The sequence below is a fragment of the Mus caroli genome, unplaced genomic scaffold (genome assembly GCF_978045245.1).
Source record: "Mus caroli unplaced genomic scaffold, Mus_caroli_1 scaffold_3, whole genome shotgun sequence".
Lineage (NCBI taxonomy): Eukaryota > Metazoa > Chordata > Mammalia > Rodentia > Muridae > Mus > Mus caroli.
Window position 1 is genome coordinate 36,476,283 of NW_028227258.1, and position 20,490 is coordinate 36,496,772.

Genomic DNA, 20,490 nt, shown 5'->3' on the forward strand with positions numbered 1-20,490 from the left:
TATAGATGGTTGTGAGCTACCATGTGGTTGCTGGGAGTTGGAATCGAGACCTCTGGAAGAGCAGTCAGCACTCTTTTGTTGTTGTTGTTTTGTTTTTCAAGACAGGGTTTCTCTGTGTAGCCCTGGCTGTCCTGGAACTCACTCTGTAGACCAGGCTGGCCTCGAACTCAGAAATCCACCTGCCTCTGCCTCCCAAGTGCTGGGATTAAAGGCGTGCACCACCATGCCTGGTTCAGTCAGCACTCTTAACCACTGAGCCATCTCTCCAGCCCGCCAAAGTGAGGTTTGTAAGTAGACACACAGTAAAACAAGCTTTGTTTGACAGTGCCGTGATTGGGCTCAAGCATTATTTGTCCTTAGGTAAAGGATTTGACTTCTTGTTTCTGTCCTCCTCTGACTCCTCCAGAGGAGGCTAGAGTAATCCAAATATAAGCAACCATATTCATTTCATTTTTTATCATAATCTTGAAAGTAATAAATAGATACTTCCGCTCAATATAATCTATTCTGATCGAAAATATACCCAAAGTGGGATTCAAGGAAGCCAGATAAATAGAGCTATTAAGAAAAAGGAAAGACATAAAATTACATTTCCTGTGCATTAAGATAAATCTCTCAGATGGCAGAAATTATTTCTCTAAATCCAGCAGGCTTGCAATGTCTGAAAGTTGTGATTGCAATTTTACAACTGTTTCAGGAAAAGATAACTAACTCGCTTGAACCATCTCACTAAAAAAAAATGCCAAGATCTGTTACTCTTTCCTCATGAAATAAACTCTGAGCAAAGCTAGCTAGCTGACAGGCACAGGCAGGGAAAGACAGACGTTCTGTGTGGTAAGTAAATGGGAGCAGAAGCACAGCCTAGGAAACAGCTCACACACTGGGGAGCCCGCTAACTCTGTTCCGATCTCCTGGCTGGGGAGGGAGAGCTCAGAATGAGTTGACCACTGCAAAGCCTCTGCTTCCACTGTGATAGGTGAGGCAAAGAACAGCAATGGAACCACTGTGCGCTGACACCACGACCAAAGCAGAAGCTATTTTCTCCATCTGAATATACAAGCCATGTCAAATAATTTACATCTTCTTCCTCTGTCCTACCATTTGTAAAATACCTCTTATTCTACTTTATTTGTTCTCGCTACACTACAAGCTGCACAAAGGCTCCATTAATTAGCCTAATGTCTTTGTGTGTGATTACACTTATTATTAAACATGATATTTAAATATTAATTTTAAAGATGACTTTGAAATATTTTGATATTCGTATCTCGTGGTTAGTAATGTTTTGTAAGTTTTGGAGCTAGAGAGACAGCTCAACAATTAACAATTGTGTACTGCTCTGTCAGAGAACCAGAGGTCTGCTGCTAGGAACTATGTCAGGTGGCTCACAACCAGAGTGCAGTTCCAGGGGATCTTACACCCTCTTCTGGCCTCTGCTGGCACTACAGCTACATGCAGATACCCCAGAACAATGCAATGCCTCCAAAGCGATTTTACAAGATTGCTCTCTTGAATACCATCAATAAAGTTCGCTGCACCCACAAAAAAAAAAAAAGAACGATTGCTTGAAGGGCTGCGATGTTTGCATCAGCACATAACTTAAACTATAAATAAATCTTTTTAAAGTTTTGTCATAGTTTCTTTGTTCCCTAACAGATTTTTCTTTGGTAAATTTTGGGTTAGATGACTTATATACATATGCAATACTATAAATGGTGTCTTCTAAATAGAGTAAATGATAGATGGTTGATAGATAGGTGATAATATAAATGATAGATGTGTAATAGATACTACATAGATGACAGATGATAGAGAAAATAGATAACTGATAGTTACATATAGATGATAGATAATGATACATATAGATGATAGATTAAAAGGTAGATAGATAATAGGTGATAGATATGATATATAGATGATAAATGATAGAAGAGAGACAAAAGATAGATACATGATTAGTAGATAGATAGAAGATAGATAAATAGATAGATAGATAGATAATTGATAGCTGATAGATAGATAGATAGATAGATAGATAGATAGATGATAGATAGATAGATAGATAGATAGATAGATAGATAGATAGATAGATGATAGATAGATAGATAGATAGATAGATAGATAGATAGATAGATAATTGATAGCTGATAGATAGATAGATAGATAGATAGATAGATAGATAGATAGATAGATAGATAGATAGATGATTGATAGCTGATAGATAGATAGATGATAGATAGATAGATAGATAGATAGATAGATAGATAGATAGATAGATAGATAGATAGATAGATAGATAGAAGATAGGTGATTGACAGATCATACATACATACATATGATGAAGATGCAGTTGGAATTAACTGAATAGTCGTTTCTGCCCCTACAGGAACTGAAGAGGAAGATGAAGGAGATGATTGTCTGCTGGGGTCTGTGGACGAGTTCTGGTGGTTTCCTCACATGTGGAGTCACATGCAGCCTCACCTCTTCCACAATGAGTCGTCTTTAATAGAGCAGATGATTCTCAACAAAAAGTTTGCCTTAGTAAGTAACTTTCTCTACTACGCTGACCTCTTGTACAATGGGGAGGGAAGCAGGGAGGTGTTTGAATTGGAAACTGCCTCAAGGCTCTGCTGTGCTGGCTTCCCTTAAGTGGCTTTTCTCAGTAGATGTTAGAATCTTGGTATTACGCCCTCTCCATGCATGGCTCTTGTATGGATATATCTTTGTACTATGTCATCCTCATTAGATTTACTTCTTTGATGAGCCTAACTTAAGAAAGAGTTAACAAAACATAAGGCTCAGTTTCGTAGCCTTATGGCCAGCATTCATAAGAGGTATATCCTTCCTAGGAACTTCCTGCTGCACTGCACTGAGATGAAATGTATGCACAAAACAAGTCCACGGCAGAATTAGATACTCTGTGACCTGATGTCACACTTTAAGAACACAAGCTCTCAGCTCTGAGAATAACTGTCGTCAAGGTGGGGAAGAATAAGTTGTGTTGGAAAAAAATGGGATTGAATATACCCCCCAAATGCACATAAAACTAGGGTATCAAGATGAATTAAAATGAGGTTGGGGTAACGGATCAAATGAGACCATAAAGTAGACACAAGTTGATGAAGATTCAGAAAACCAATGAAGCGATATCTCAAACCTGTTAGGATAGAACATTGCTCACTGGCAGAAAAGTACACTGGTTTATACTGAAGGCACTATGATCTGCGGCAGGGAAACCTACAGTAAAACTTCTAATACATACCGTATGAAAGGAAATCTGCCCTTAGTCAAAGAGGACCCAAATCCGTGTTCATGGATGGGCTTCTACACCAGCTGCAGAGGCCAAAAATTTTTTGCCAAGTTTGGTTCTTTACTCAAACTTACACACAAACAAGTGAAAAGTGGCAAACTGTATTTCTTTCTTAAAGATATAAAAATCTAACTCTTTGCTGGGAGCACTTGCCCATGTTTGTCTTTAACTTTCCTTGTTGTTGTTTTATTGGTTTTTGTTGTTGATATTTTACTTATTCACTTTATGTCCCAATCCCTACACTGCCTCCTAGTCACCACCTCCCACATTCCCTCCTCCATCCCTCTTCCCTTCTCCCCTGAGAGAGTAGAGGCCCCCCTGCATATTCCCCAACCCTGGCACTGCACTTCCTTTCCCATTGAGGCCAGACAAGGCAGCCCAGCTAGAAGAGCATATCCCACATACAGGCAACAGCTTTAGGGATAGCCACCTGCTCCAGTTGTTCAGGACCCACATGAAAGTCAAGCTGCATATCTGCTACATATGAATGGGGAGGCCTAGGTTTAGCCCATGTATGTTCTTGGGTTGGTGGTTCCGCCTCTGAGAGCCTCAAGGGTCCAGGTGAGTTGGTTCTGTTAGTTTTCCAGTGGAGTTCCTATCTCCTTTGGTACCATCAGTCCTTCCCCCTACTCTTTCATAAGGGCCCACGAGCTCCATCCACTGTTTGGCTGTGGGTGTTTGCATCCATGTGAGCTAGCTGCTGGGTGGAGCTTCTCAGAAGACTGCCATGCTAGGCTTCTGTCTGCAAGCATAACAGAGTATCATTAACAGTATCTGGGATAGGTGCTTGCCCATAGGATGGGTCTCTGGTTAAGCCTGTTATTGCTTGGCCATTCCCTCCCACTCTGCTCTATCCCTGCATTTCTTGGAGACAGTATAAATTTTGGGTTGAAAGTTTTGCGGGTGGGTTGGTGTCCCTATCGCTCTACCTGGCTACAGGAGGTGGCTGCTTCAGGACCCATATCCACAATTCTGTGAGTTAAAGCAAAGGTCACCCCCACTGATTATTGGGTGCCTCCCCTACCCCAATAGAAACCCAATGTTTTTTATCATCTTTATATTTAGTATCATAAAACTATCATCTTCAGTTTTTTGCCGTGACTCCTGAAGTGTTCACCACTACGGATAACAGGAATAAAATTCTTTAAATTTTTGTTTTGTGTGAGATTAGGCATAGCTTAATATGAGGCTTATGCAATTTGTAAGCATATGTTAGTTAATTCAACTCCCATTGAGGTATTAGGCCTCCAAAGTGGCACTGATGCTAAGTCTGAAGATGAAAAGAGCATGAGTTACATTTTCTAACTTAGTGTGCATTGTTTCTTTTAATATTCCCAACAACCCTGAATTCTACATATACATATTCTCCCTTTATGGGTGAGAATCATAGGATACACACTAGAATTATAAAGCTCACTGATAGAATAAAAGACAGAAATCTAAGTCCTCTAATGCTGCATAAATGTGACCCCTGGGGTTCCTCGCCCAACTCACGGGTGTCACTCTATCCAGTCTGCTGCTTAGTAATTGTGGCTGTATCAGGCCATCTGGGCACCATAAGGAAGTTGGAGAACTTGAGGGAGAACTCCCAGGGAACTCGCCCCTTGGCATCCTCTAGTTCCTGACCCAGGAAGAGTCTCCAACCCAATGCTAAGCATCTTTCCACGTGGCTGAGTACTGTTTACTCCACAGAGAAGCTGCTTGAAATCATCTGTAGGGAATTGGACCGTCTACTCATTAGAGGCAATAAACACACGCTTGACCCTGTGCGAACGCTGCATTTCTAATGAGTGATAAATACACTGCCCTTCTCTTTCAGCTTGGAGGAGTTTAACGTGAGCGTAAATGTTCCCCAGTAATATAGAGAGGGGAAATGTGCAAAAGGCAGCAGGCTGCCTTGGAAGCCAGAGGGTATTCAACCAAGAACGGCAATGGAGAAAGGCAATGTTTGAATGAGTGACTGAGTTAAAGTATATTTAAAATTCCCTTCCCACTAAGAATCTCAGACTCTGAGCCAGTACCCCAGGCCCTACTTTAACTGTCTGTAGTCAGACACGACTGTTCCCATTTAATCAGTAAGCCTATCTGAACTGTTGGGTCTCATAGTTTGGACTCTTCTGATTCACAAAGGCACTGAATGTTCACGCCTGTAGCTTCATAGAGAAGATCAGACAGAGCCTTTAAGCCAGCCGTTCTCAACCTGTGGGTCTTGATCCCCTTGGAGTTGGATGACCCTTTTACAGGGGCTACATATCTGATATCCTGCGTAATTGTAGCAAAATTACAGTTGTGAAGTAGCAACACAATAATTTTAAGGTTGGGCGTCACCACAACATGAGGATCAGCATTAAAGACTCGCAGCATTAGGAAGGTTGAGAACCATTGCTTTAAGCAAACAGACTTGGTGGCTGAAGTCATCAAAAAAGGTACAGCATTACATCTGATCACGGAAAAAATTTAATAACCAAATATAGACTAATTCAAAATTTTTAAAAAATTGAAAAGAAATTTTATTTTTAAACTTTCAGTCTTGAGTTCAGGATTATAATATTAATGGCTGGCCTATCTTGCATTTGAAATATCTCTTGTATAGCCTTAAAAATGGGATAAAATACTAATAGAAAACTAAAATAACATTATATGTGAGCATCAAAAAATCATTATTAATACATTGTCTCATATCATAGATTGAGCCTAAATTTTAGCAAGTGATTTAATTAATTTTAATAATCAAATAACTAGTAGAAACTTTTGTCATAAGCTACCTCCCTCTGACAGATTTGGCAACATTTGGAGGAGGTGTTGTTATTTAGGTTTGCTGATGGGTTTTGTTGTTGTTAAATTTGAGAAAGGGTCTCTTTGTGTGTCCCTGGATGGTCTAGACCAGGGACTTTGTGGACCAGGTATTTTGTAGACCAAGCTAGTTAGTTTGGAGCTCACAGAAAGCCACCTGCCTTTTCCTCCCAAGTGCTGGGATTAAAGTCAAGTGCCACTATGCCCAGCAGATGGTATTTAAATTGTTACAGACAATTGCATTAGAATTAATATCAGTAAAACAATGTTTCTAGGGACTGAAAGGCCTCCAGTATGTATCTTGTATTCCTGGTTTTATTGTTTCGTCCTTTGAAATAAGGTCTCTGTTCTACAGTCTTCTCCAGACTTAGTAAAACCCGTTCATTCACCTTAGCTGGACTGTCCATTGTCATAACATATGTTTTTAAATCAGTGAGTACCAAACTTTTCCAATATGGAAATAATGATTATAATATTAATATATAATTCTAAATTTTAAATATATTTTTAAAAACCTGCAGGCTTTAAGGAATACATGATCAGCTTTCCATTCATTTGCTTGCAGCTAGAGAAGGGAGAGATCCATTTTTAAATTTTTCAGTAAAGCTTTTTTACTAAAAGGCACATCATGTTTTCATCTTGTATTAATATTTGATGCAAAGTATAATTGTATTGGTCTTGGTAAAAGTAGAGAATTCCAGTCGGGATGAGGCTAATCTGAGCTGACAGGCCACCCTCCAGAGTAAGCCATGCAGCACAGTGCAGGAAGGTCACCAATCAGAGCAAAATGGAAGTGTATAATGTGTTTCATACAATGAATGTCTGGAGGAAGGGGAGAGACAGAAAACTAAGGGACAGAGTGTCAGGCTCATGTTCAACTTCAGAGGACTGGGATCCCATGCCAGTTCCTATAATGTGGAATATGACAAGAATATTCTTCTTAACTCACTGTCACCTCATACCCTTCTCCTAGATCACTCAGACTTAGCCACTACTCAGGTACTCAAGGGGGCCATCTTCCAGTGCTGACTGTATAGTTAACAACAGTTTGAGTGTCCCCCCAAAATGCCATGTGCAATGGTGTGTTGAAGACAATGGATCTAACCCATCAGTCTTAAAATGTAGATACAACTGGAATCAGTATATTCATAATGGAAATTATAGGAGGGAGCAAGAATTAGTATTTTTCTTACAGTCTGAGTAACTGTATAAACAGAATGGTGTTTACATACTGGTGTCCCATAAGTGACTGTTAAATTGGACCACAACTAGATATTTATTAAGATACTGAGTCAATTAACTGTGATCTCAAATTGTCTTGTTTTTATCAATAAACAAGCAGCACTGAAAAGACAGTTCATTACTCAAACACCAAGAGGAAGAGGCATGCCATGCTACATAGGTCATGTGGGGTAGCCCTGAGTGTGAAGAAGTGCTTTCTCTATGATTTCCTTGTGTGAAGCAAGGCAAGCAGTGGGCTATGAGGTTACATCGGCTTCTTGGGCTTTGGCCCTGGGTGATTAGAGCAGAACACTGTGCCAAGCATCTAAGCTGTGACCACTGAAGATATGGATGTAGAAGTCCTAGAGTGGTATGTCACACTGGGTGTGTGCAAGCCCTGGATGGTGGGTCACACTGGGAGTGTGCAAGTGCTGAAGTGGTGGATCATACCAGGAGTGTGCAAGCCCTGGAGTGGTGGGTCACACTGGAAGTGTGCAAGCCCTGGAGTGGTGGGTCACACTGGGAGTGTGCAAACCCTAGTACTTCATAGAACTCACTTTTGAGAACCCAGCACATTCCCAATTCCTGACTACTAGCTACGATTTGCTGTTTCTTTATGGGTAGTAAAAGTATCTACACATTAAATCCACAACCTATTCTATCGATGGCTTAAAAATATATTTTTTTAATCTGAAAAAACTCAAACAATTTAGTGTATTAAACTTGATACTTTATGTAATCATCTCTTCATCAACTTTCATGTTTTTCTCATCCTAAATATCCTGCAAACAGTTTCTCTTTGCTGAAGTAGAAGCAGATGATATGCACACCTTTGCACTCTAGCCTTAACTAAAGCATTTTAAACTCTCCTGCCCCTGCTTGTGGGAACCAGAAAAGTCGACCTCTTGACTGGTAAAGGTCATTTTAAATTAGTAGTTTCTGGAAAGTACTTTATGCTTAAACAACTTCTTTAGCATGATTTTGTTTAAAAGATTTATTAATTTTATGTATGTGAGTACACTGTCCCTGTCTTTAGGCACACCAGAAGAAGGCATAAGTTCCCATTTACAGGTGGTTGTGAGCCACCTGTAAATGGGAACTTGCAGTTGCTGGGAATTGAACTCAGGACCTCTGGAAAAGCATTCAGCAAAGAGAAACAGCTGAGCCATCTCTCCAGCCCCCCGGCATGATTTTTATACTTGCTTGTTTATTTAGTGAGTTTTGTCTTCTCTCTGTTTTAAAACTCTGTTAATAGCAGAAGTCCACAGTGGCCAGTTACTATGTAGCTGGAGCATCTATCAAGTCACTAAACATGATTCCTCCTGCTGATCTTGTTTCTCGTCATAATCCCCACAGCCATCTCCACCTTCTATAAGTCAAAGCCGGTTTGGGAAGGCTAAACTCTTCCCTCAGACACAGAGCTAAGTCATAGATCAGACACTTGAATCTGAAGTACTCTGACTCGTCATCACAGTTATGCAAATGTTTCCTTTTTCTATTACAATCTTTGGGGGAAATCAGATTGCTTTGAGCTTCTGATCCTATACCTCTGCCCCAGTAGTGGGCTCCCAGTAGCTTCTCACAACTAAATAGTTGCTCATCCAAAAGACCTCAGCTTCTACCTTCCTAAATTAAAACTTTATCAACTTGTTTAACGAATTTTGCATTTCATGTGTTTTGAACTTAAAAGATGACACTGTCAGTTTTTTGCCTCCAGAGTTCTTGCGTTTCCATAGAGATGATGACATCATAGAACATTAGTGTGGGAGTGTTGAAAACAGACAGGCAGGGAAGGATTGGGGGTGAACAGACAAATTGGATTAGTGTGGAAGTAATTATGGAAGAAAAATTAAAAGCCAGACTAAGTCAGTAGAAAGAGGAGTATAAAAAGAGAGCCACAGGACTGTTCCCCCTGTGGAAACAATTGAACCTTTTATTGGAGAGATGAGCAAGTATATTTGAACACTAGGTCAAAACTTGCATCAAGGGAGGAGACACCAACTTTTCTATCTGTACATACTAGTTTATATCAACTACTAGTTTATCTTTAAAGGTTCTATAGTCCACCAATGTAAGAAAACTCACCTCCATCCTCTACAATGCCACAAGCTTCTTCTCATTTACAAATAATTATTCAACTATCATTAAGAGACATTTATCTTATCAGGTAAAAACACCGTCTTTTTAAAAATTTTTATTAATCATTCCATTCGTTTACATCTCAAATGATATCTCCCTTCCCTGTTATCTCTCCATTAAACCCCCCATCCCACATTCATCCTCTCCCCCTCCCCTTTGCCTCCATGAGGGTGCTCCCCCACTCAACCATCTTCTCCCACCCCACCACTCCAGCATCCCTCTACGCTGGGGCATCAAACCTCCACAGGACCAAGGGCTTCCCCTCCCATTGCTGTCAGACAAGGCCATCCCCTGCTACATATGCAGCTGGAGCCATAGGTCCCTCCATGGATACTCATCCCTATCGCTTTATTGTTTAGTGGGTTGGTTTTTATTTGTTGAGAGTTTCATATACTTACATAGTGTATTTTAGCCGTTTTACTCCCATTACTTCTGTTATCTTCTTCATCCCAAGAGCTTCCCCATTCTACATTCATGCTCTGTTTTTGTGAGTGTGAATGTGTGTGTGTGTGTGTGTTTTCTTAGTCTTGCCTGCAATAATGTGGGTAGCAAGTTGTTTTCTGGAGCTTGGACAACTTACCAGTAACTACACCACTGAAAAAGTGGCCTCTTTCCCTCAACAACCATGAGCTGCCAACAGGCCCTCATGGAGAATAGAGCCTCCTGAGCACCTCTCCCATCCATAATGAAGTGTCAGTGGGCACAATCATGTCCAGGTCTCATGTGGATCACCACAGCTTTGGTGAGTTCATGAAATGCAATGTCTCTGTCATGTCTGCCACACCTCCTCATCTTCCACCTCTGATACTTCCCCATCTCAGGATGTTACCTGAGCCTTGTCAGGAGTGTGTCCACCTAGGACTAAGTGCTCCGCTCTCATTTATTCTTGGTATTTTGACCACTTATGTCTCTGTTAATGCCACTCACAGCTGTAAGGAGCTTTTCTAATGAAGAAAGAGATCAGCACTCATTTGGGGATATAAACATAAGGGAATTTAACACGCCTATTTATCAAAACAGTGACCGTAGGTTCTTCTCTAAAGGTCATGTTCTCTTGATCAGGTTCATAGCCATAAGCATGGCCTCCTTTCCAGAGAGAGGACCCCAAATACAACCATTAGGCAGTTGGTTATCTCTATATTAATCACTGTTATTGCACCAATGAGCACAGCTTGCTCAATACATTGGTGCTATAACTATCATACAGGGTTCACAGCTGGGCAAGACTGGTGTCCTTCAATTGATGAATGGCTACCTAAAAATGTAATATATATAATATACACATGGAATTGTATTCGATTATAAAGAAAATTTAAATTTACAGAAAAAAAAATGAGCAGAACTGGAAAATGATTATACCAGGTGAGGTAACCCAGGCTCAGAAAGACAAAACCACAAGTTCTCTTTCATATGGGGATCCTGTCTTAGTCAGGGTTTCTATTCCTGCACAAACATCATGACCAAGAAGCAAGTTGGGGAGGAAAGGGTTTATTTAGCTTACACTTCCATGCTGCTGTTCATCACCAAAGGAAGTCAGGACTGGAACTCAAGCAGGTCAGGGAGCAGGAGCTGATACAGAGGCCATGGAGGGATGTTCTTTACTGGCTTGCTTCTCCTGGCTTGCTCAGCCTGCTCTCTTATAGAAACAAGACTACCAGCCCAGAGATGGTCCCACCCACCAGGGGCCTTTCTCCCTTGATCACTAATTGAGAAAATGCCTTACAGCTGGCTCTCATGGAGGCATTTTCTCAACTGAAGCTCCTTCTCTGCGGTAACTCCAGCTGACAAAGTTGACACAAAACTAGCCAGTACAGATCCTAATTATGAGTTCTCTAGTTCTGCATTAGACTTGGAGTGCCTGGAGAGGTTAGGATGATAGGAAGGGTCTCTAGAGAGGGAAGTAAATGGAAGGATCAAATAAAAGGGAGTATGGCACACTTGTGACAGGGAAATAGGCAAAGGAGAGGCTAGAGATGCAAAGATTAAAGTAGAAACAGTGATCCAGAGTAACATGGTAAGGAGGGGCAGGTAACCAAAACCAGAAGAGTAGGGGGAGACATGGAAACCTATTTCTTTAAGCTTTGGAAAGCACTTTTGGTTGCCTTTGTTAGTTGCTTTCTTTGTGAATTCCTCTTCAGCTTACACTTCTCCAGACTACAGGAAGCTTTCATACTTTATAATGAGAATGTAGAAAATACAGCTCTCATTTCTGTCCCCTCTTTCCTCCAGCACAAACGCTAGTGTTCCTGCCAGCATGCATTGACAAACTGGTTTTATAAAGGAAAGATAAATTTAGTGCCTGTGCTGTTTGAGTGGTCCCTCTCTGCCCACAGTCATGTGGACATGAGGCAAACTAAAAGCCTTTATGAATCTGTCTATAAATTCTCCCTGCTGTACTGAGCCGGATGTGGGGTGGGACAAGTTCTGCTTCCAGATCCGTGCACATTGCTCCTGAATTCGGTCTTCTCATTCTTCTGACTTCCTAGACTGCATTATCATGTGTTTTCTGAGATGTGGCTAGGTTTGGCCAAGATGGGAGGGACAGCGGGAGGACAAATGTCATGTGACACTTCCTATGGAAATATCTATTCATCCCACATAGGATAGTGATGTCAAGACCAAAGAAACAGAAATGGCCCCACCTAAATGTGGCTTATCGAGCCAGGAGTTTATTAGGGTAACTTGCAAGACCCTGAGCAACTGAAAAGCCCACCTCAGCAAGGTGACAGCTCAGAGACAATGCATTCCAGGGGCTCCCTGCTGGGATTACAGACAGTTCAGCCTGTGGACGAGTCTCCTCCCCCCAGAATTGTCACTGCTTACATCACTTTGTGAAGGGGACTTAGGAAGCCTGTAAATTTCAATATCTTCCTGGGCCTTGGGAGCTTGAATTTATTTCCTTCCTTAGGAATGTTTCAGTTCACAGTAAATGGCTATGCAACAATCAGTAAGAGCCAATTCTGCAGCTCACATCACATTTAGTATTCTTTAAAGAGTGTGTGCATGTGTGTGCATGCATATGTGTGTGCATGCATGTGTGTGTATTTGTGTGTATGCATGTGTGTATGCATGTGCATGTGTGTGCATGCATGTGTGTCTGTGTATGTGTGTGTGTTCATGTATACATGCATGTGTGTGCATACATGTTTATGCATGTATGTGGTCGTGTGTGTGTGTGTGTGTGTGTGTGTGTGTGTGTGTGTGTGTGGTGCATATACACTTCTGTGAGTGCACATGTGGAGACCTGAGGATGACATCAGGAATCCTCCTTGATCCTGCCCCACTTTATGCACTGAAGTATGTTCTCTCATGCCCAGACATTTGTTAATGGTGACTGTTCTAGACAGCTTGCTGCGGTGATCCCACCAGAGCCTTCTGAGAGTGGGAGCTACAACTACACAGCATTTTCTTTAGTTCTGAGGCTGCAGACCCTGGTTCTCACACTTGAGAGCAAATGCTTTACCCACTGAGCCATCTCCCCAGCCAAGGCTTTAGCTTTGCATGTATCACAGCTCCTGTGCCTGTCTTTTCATGATTTGTTTTTTTCATTTTCCACAGTATCAATTTCTGTTCCTTCTCAACTGTTCTTCTCTAACTGCCTCCACATTTTATTCTCATTTTTGGATCATTGTAGCAACTTACCTAATTCCCCAGTCTTCCATTCTTTTTATTTAATCTATGCCCAAACTGGGGAATATTGTTTTTTAAAAATAAATTACTCTGTAAATGTAACAGAAATGTAATTTCAGAGTCTTGATTCCTAAGGAAATGAAGAAAGAGAAATAGCTTGGTTCCAACTGGGAATCATACATTATACTGATTTCAGGAATTCTCACAGCCACGTATTACAACCAGCAGAGAGCATATATCATTTCACTAAGACCTCACAGCTAGTGGAAGCTGGATCGGGTTTCATCCTGATTTGTCAAGCTTAAAAGCCCATGTAACCACCACAGTTACAGCTAGTTTATCTAGCTGCAAGCCCCAATGCCATCAGTGGCCATAGCATCAATAGGTAAAACAAATGGAGCACATCGCTGCTCCCATTTACAGCACTTCTCTCTTGCAGAGGTGTTAGGGTGACATGTAATTTCTGGCGTCTGAGAAGTGCTGCCTACATCACTGCCTTGGTAGCTACCATGGATACCAGAGGGTGTGTAATAGCCGTGACGGGTCATCAATCCCATCACTGGCCTCTTGTAGGGCTATTGAATCTCAATTAAAATTAGTGTTATGCAGACTTAAACATTCCTAGCTAGTCAACCAACCGTATATGTTTTCTGAAAGATCAAATGTACTTGACAACAGTCTGGAGATCTGTCACTATCATTAGATGGTCTACAGATTTATTATGTATGAAAAACCTCCAATGTCCCAATCAAATTCATTGCTTAAAAGTAAAAACAGAGAAAGCTTCGGTAAACCAAACCCTACAACATATCTACTGCATCCCCAGCCAAATCTCTTTTCAGTTATTTAAATATAAAAACAAACCTACCTAAATTCACTTTTTTTTTTAATTTCTGAAAGCCTCGTTCTTGTATTTCAGTTGAGCAGATCTCAACAATTTAAAGCAAAACTTGACCTGACATAGACAGAGTACAGGTGCTCCCTGGTTCTTCTGAGTGCTCTCGGAAAAGCACATCTTTTAGTGACATGATGTCTTAGGAGCTACTGGACAGATGTGACACTTGCAGCATTTTGGAAGGAGCTCTGAGAGAGGAGAAAGCATAGCCTGTTAAATGAAAATATACTTACAATAGAGGAATGGGTGATTAGGGAAGACAGAGATACATAGACACGGACACCTAATAACTTTCAGAGATTGCAAGGGGCTGAGGCTGAACCAGATGGACACACGGCGTGGTACCTTTTTCAGTACTTTTACTGAAACTTTAGCTTGTTTTTGGTGTTTGTTTGAACATTTCAGTTGTTAAATACCATTCAAGCTTATCCAGTTCCAAAGCTGCTGGGTCCTAGGCAGGGGTTGAAGGCAAATGCATAGTGTTAAGAGTTGAGTACTACTCAGCTATAAAAAGAATGAATTTATGAAATTCCTAGGCAAATGGATGGACCTGGAGGGCATCATCCTGAGTGAGGTAACCCAATCACAAAAGAACTCACACAATATGTACTCACTGATAAGTGGATATTAGCCCAGAAACTTAGAATACCCAAGATATAAGATACAATTTACTAAACACATGAAACTCAAGAAGAACGAAGACCAAAGTGTGGACACTTTGCCCCTTCTTAGAATTGGGAACAAAATGCCCATGGAAGGAGTTACAGAGACACAGTTTGGAGCTGAGACAAAAGGATCGATCACCTAGAGACTGCCATATCTGGGGATCCATCCCATAATCAGCTTCCAAACGCTGACACCATTGCATACACTAGCAAGATTTCGCTGAAAGGACCCAGATATAGCTGTCTCTTGAGAGACTATGCCGGGGCCTAGCAAACACAGAAGTGGATGCTCACTGTCAGCTAGTGGATGGATCACAGGGCTCCCAATGGAGGAGCTAGAGAAAGTACCCAAGGAGCTAAAGGGATCTGCAACCCTATAGGTGGAACAACAATATGAACTACCCAGTACCCCCCCAGAGCTCGTGTCTCTAGCTGCATATGTAGCAGAAGATGACCTAGTCGGCCATCAGTGGAGAGGCCCATTGGTCGTACAAACTTTATAAGCCTCAGTACAGGGGAACACCAGAGCCAAGAAGTGGGAGTGGGTGGGTGGGGGAGTTGGTGGGGGAGTGTGTGGGGGACTTTTGGGATGACATTGGAAATGTAAATGAAATAAATACCTAATTAATATATATTAATTATATTAATATTAATTAATATACATATATTAATGCCTTAAAAAAAAGAGTTCGTTGCTAAGCCGGGCATGGTGGCGCACGCCTTTAATCCCAGCACTCGGGAGGCAGAGGCAGGTGGACTTCTGAGTTTGAGGCCAGCCTAGTCTACAAAGTGTTCCAGGACAGCCAGGACTACACAGAGAAACCCTGTCTTGAAAAAAAAAAAAAAAAAAGAGCTCATTGCTGTAACCCTATCATAGGAATGGTACAATGGGGCTGATCCTTGCCTCATTGTAGACACATAATGTCAATTTTCTTTAAAATTAAGATATCAAAGTAGATTTGCTGTTGATATCTTCACTTGTCAACTTAAATATTTTATTAAATGATATGGGTTGTGATAGTGTTCTTTAAGCACGTATGTATGCACTTATGTAAGAATTCTGACGTTTGAGGGTGCAGAAATAACAATGGAGGGATTTATTTAACTTAATAAGTTTTTTTAATTTTTAAATTAAAATATAATTACATCATCATCCCCTTATTCCTGCTCCCCAACCCCTCTCATATGCCATATATGCGCCGTATATAGTGGACACACCCTCTTTTCCAGCAACCCCTGCCTCGTCTCTGGCCTGTAGCTGTGGGAAAGATCAAGCAACTGCTGTCTGATCATCCAATGCCTGAGTGAACAGGATAATTGCAAGAAGCACTTGCGGCCACTCCCTGATGGCAGCTCTTTGCACTACAGCCAGTTGTAGCTGGTGGGATCTCTATCAGGGTGGGTGGCCTTTCCGAATGCCTTAGTTCTTGAGTCGTCTCTAAAACAGGATTCATGTTTTATCCTGCTGTTTCTTTGGGACCACGGGGGCTTTTCCCCTTGGTCCTCTTTCCTTGAGCCCTTTGCTTTGCTGAAAGAGATGAAATAGTCACTTTCACTGCCTCTAACAGTGGTCAGAGAAGAGCCCAAGGCACTGTATATGTAAACAGTATTCTACTGCTCAGTCTGTTTAACACAGAGAGACAGGGCCCAGGACTCAGACCAGGCTGTCTCACCCATCCCAGCTGCCTGTCTCGGGGTCCCTGAGACCCTGAGAATCTCATTCCCTTGTACTTGTGTCTTTGGATACTGAAAGGATGGGAGCCTTTTCTTACCAATGAGTTAATTAAACACTGTATGCTTTCTCTCAGAATGTTTCTTCGGAAGGGTAGGGTCACACTTCCGTCCTGTCTCACAAGATCTCATTATTAACACCATTAACATCTTTATCCAGGGAGTTTTGTTGATTATATTATTGTAGCAGGTTTTTGTTCTCCACACTGCAAGACAAAGAGTCTTTGCTTTCTGAGGTTTCTGAGGCTGAGTGAATATTATCAGTCAGGGAATAAGCCTTGAATCCTAGTGCTTGTTAAGGTTTTACTCCATCAGCATGATAGAGTGACTGACTCACCGTCCTTGTGACAGAACTCACTCTCCAACTCTCCCCTCCTGCCAGAAGGTCACCTCTATTACCCGCCTCAGTGCCCTACTCTCTAATTACACAGTTGCTCCTTTTAGCCTAAGCATAAACTCAAATATGATCTCAACTTTGTCATGAACAATAAAGACCCTGCTTGGGACTTTGGGAAATTGCAAGGATTTAGGGGTTCCAGGATCCCAGCATGTGAATGAGCAAATAAATCATTTATACAATGACTGCCAGCAGAGGGTGACTTCAAATCCTTAAGGCAAGTTCACTCAAAGGGACATAGCCATCACAGTAGGGTTTTTCAATTTGTACTGCAAATTGAAGCGCATATATAAGAAAAACAGATATGTGCAGTAGCTAGACCTACAAATTACTAACCAAATGTTTATAAATGTGTCATTACTCCTGTAAAATGTAAATAGGAAAGAATATATGTTTACAGTTAAACCATATATTAAAAATAATGTATTTATATTTAGCATGTAAACATAAATTTACTTATAAAACCAAAAAAATAAAGTGAAAATGGCAAAAATTTTAATTTAGCGTAGCTTTCAAAGACAGGTTGACCTTGAACTCATGGTATTCCTTCATGGAATTTTCCAAGTGCTGGGATTGCAGGCATGTACCACACAGTGTACCATTGTGCCCTACTGTGTGTCACTGTACCCTACTGGAAATAGTTTTTTTTAATCTTAAACTTAAGGACTGCTTGGGCAACGCGTTTATTTCACATTTGACTGGGAAAAATACGATTCCTCATCTAATTATCTTCCAAGAGCTTTAATTTTAAGCTATATCAGCAATACTATCATTTAGCACAGAAACTGGTCTAGTATTTAACAGTCTTAGCATACTGGCCAAACTCTTACTCTCTGAGAGAGAGATCCTGAATTATTAGGTTTCTTTTGAACAGTCTTCACATACACTGGGCCACTCTGACCCCTGTCACTGCCATTTAACACTTACCCTCAGTTGTCCCTGAGGTCATGGTCTGATCCCTTGGCCACCACAGGCCCTGTAGGTACTCAGGACCAGAGATGTATATATGAGCTATCAGTTTTACATTAGGAAAACAAACTGTCTTTTAAATGTGCCTTGTATTCAAGAAATGTCTTTAAAAGCGCATCTATATGTCTGTGTGTGTATGTATGTATGTATGTGTATATATATATATGTATATATATATGAATTATATGAAAAGAATATATTCAAACATTGAGTCTTATCTTATTTTCTAAAGATACTCTCATCTTCTAGGTAAGTGCACTCTTTGTGAAACAGTATCTCCAACAGTCACAGTCCTAAAGGAAGGCACTTACAAAGTCAAAGAAAAAGAATCTGTCTTTTCATAGATGTTTCTAGGACCATAATACTAAGTGTAAATAGAAGGAGGCTTTATCTCAAACTCATGTAAATTGCAAATGTGAATCCCAGTGTTGTGAGGTAGTTAACCAAAGCATTATATTCTGAGAAAATGCGACATTCCAACTAAAACTACAAGCAGAAAGGTGTCTAGAAGTTTTCCAAAGTGCATTGCTGCAGTTTCCTGGCTGTTTTCTCTGTAGACGACAGAATATCCAACAGATGGTAGACAATCACTGTGGGCTTAGAAATTACGATAGACAACAGGCTTGCTTATCCGTGAAATAAGAGAAGCAGTGGGCTCTCTGGTCATGGATGGGAAACACGAAGGTTCTTCTGCTTAGAGAGATTAACACTGAGAGAAACAACAAAAGTAAAACACCATTCTTAATTACCAGTCAGAGTTTAAATAACTGTCAGAGTTAGTACTTTGATAATAAAGAGGTTGTGTTGTTTGAATACTTGAATACTGATTTTCTTTCTTACTTCCTGTAGTCTTTGAGAGAATTTTCCCAAGGATTATAGCAAACCTTGTCTTTTAAGTTATCTACTTGGATAAGTTTTTAAGTTGTCTATCTGGAAAATCTGAATGATAATGTAAGAAAACTCTTCATTTTGTAAAACATAAGTTTTTATTATAGCGTATAGTATAACATAAGAAAAGTTTGATATTGTAAAAACATTATTATTTTGAAATTATATATTTAAGGTTTGACCCTGGAATAGTAATAATTTCAACTACATCTTCAAAAGTGTTTGCATGTATTATTTATGCAGTAACTAAAATTCCTCAGTCAGTTACTATATATCTATACTTCGAACAAACTGACAGTTGAGCTGAGATAATTCAGAAAGTGAAAAATTAAAAGAAGAGGGTGGTGAGCATCAGCATCATCTCCACACTTGTTCATAGATGTTTGTCTTGTTTGCAGTTGGGAAGACAATGAGTAGACAGCAGTAGATAAAACAGAACCCAGACTTCTTAGAGTCATTTAGTATAGAAGAGACTTAAAGAAACATTTATACAATTATGCTATATCACTTTGGGGGGGAAAGGCTACTCATTAGGAATCATTTTATTGGATGTTTCTTTAGCAGATATAGAATTCTTGGCCACTCTAGCAGCATCACGTGTGGGTTCAGCCTTATGGAATGGGCTTCAAATGCAAGAGTGGTGGTTACCCCCATAACATTAGTGCCACTGTTGCACTAATATATCCTATTCGCAATTCTCATCTATAGATTTACTCAGAGAAGGGAATGGAATAGGAAGCTGGATATAGTGGTACATGCTTTCAATGCCAGCACTCAGAAGGCAGAGGCAGGCAGATCTCTATGATTTTGTGGCTAACCTGCTCTATATAGTATAGAGTTTCAAGGCAGCCAAGAATATGCAAAGGGATCCTGCTCAAAAAGTTGATGGAGGGTGGGGGCGGGTATTAGAGTAGGAACACTCCAGACTGCAAAAGAGGGTGATACTAGGAATTTGGTGAACTTCAGGAAAGGTTACCATGATGAAAGAAGAGATGAGGAGTAAACCTTGGGAGGCTGGATTTTAGCAGCAAGGGAGGCACAGAGCACAGTCAGGCTATCACTATGTATTTATGTGCAAGAGGACAGCCTGGAAGATTTTAAATAACAAGTCATATCATATTTGAGTCTATCAGAAATTTCTTTGTCTGCTATATGGGGAATGGTTTGGGGGGGCCAAGTGAGAAATATGGGTGGAATACTAGAGACCTGTACCAAATGGCCTTAGACAGGGGTCTACTATGCTACTGCAGCGAATTCAGAGAAGAGTAAACACATTTAAGGGTTTCACTAGTTGTAGTATTCATGGGAAATGATAACAGGCTGTACTTAGGAGCACTAAGTGCAGATATGGGTTTCTATAGTCTTTATATAAAATTATTTCTAAAGCTCTTACTCCACCAGAGAGCTATGAGAAATGGGTGTATTTATATGGTTCCAAAGAAAATGGCCCACAAAACGAAAGGAGAAGGAGAAGGAGGAGGAGCAGGAGGAGGAGGAGGAGGAGCCATGAGATATGATTCCCAAATCCTCAGTAGAGGTAGAGAAAAGGACTCTGTATCTTTTAATAATAAATTAATCAATAAATGGAGGTTCAGACATACTGTAGTCTCCAGGTCAAGTTGTGTGGTTGTGTGTTAAAATCACAGCACACGAAAGCATTTGGATGGGGTAACAACAGTCAGCTACATTCATTGAGTGGCCCTGCTGCAAGAGCCATAGTAATTGGTTCTCTACTTAATGACTTCTCAGCACTTTGAGCTCTGTAGCGGGCTGTGCAATGGCTAGAAAAGGGGGTTGGGGGATTAGATGTGGTTAGCTATTCTCCCAAATGCCAGATGTAAGTGTGGTTGTG

The 20,490-nt window shown here is 40.7% G+C and overlaps 1 protein-coding gene across 2 annotated transcripts in view; it reads left to right on the top strand.

The window, feature by feature from the left end:
• LOC110290928 (bifunctional heparan sulfate N-deacetylase/N-sulfotransferase 3) overlaps positions 1 to 20,490 on the top strand; it is a 158,192-nt gene that overhangs the window by 60,583 nt on the left and 77,119 nt on the right. For both annotated transcript variants that reach the window (XM_021157836.3, XM_029475610.2), the window contains exon 4: positions 2,387 to 2,541. In XM_021157836.3, coding sequence (XP_021013495.1) covers positions 2,387 to 2,541 — 155 coding nt within the window. The remainder of the gene's footprint in view (positions 1 to 2,386; positions 2,542 to 20,490) is intronic.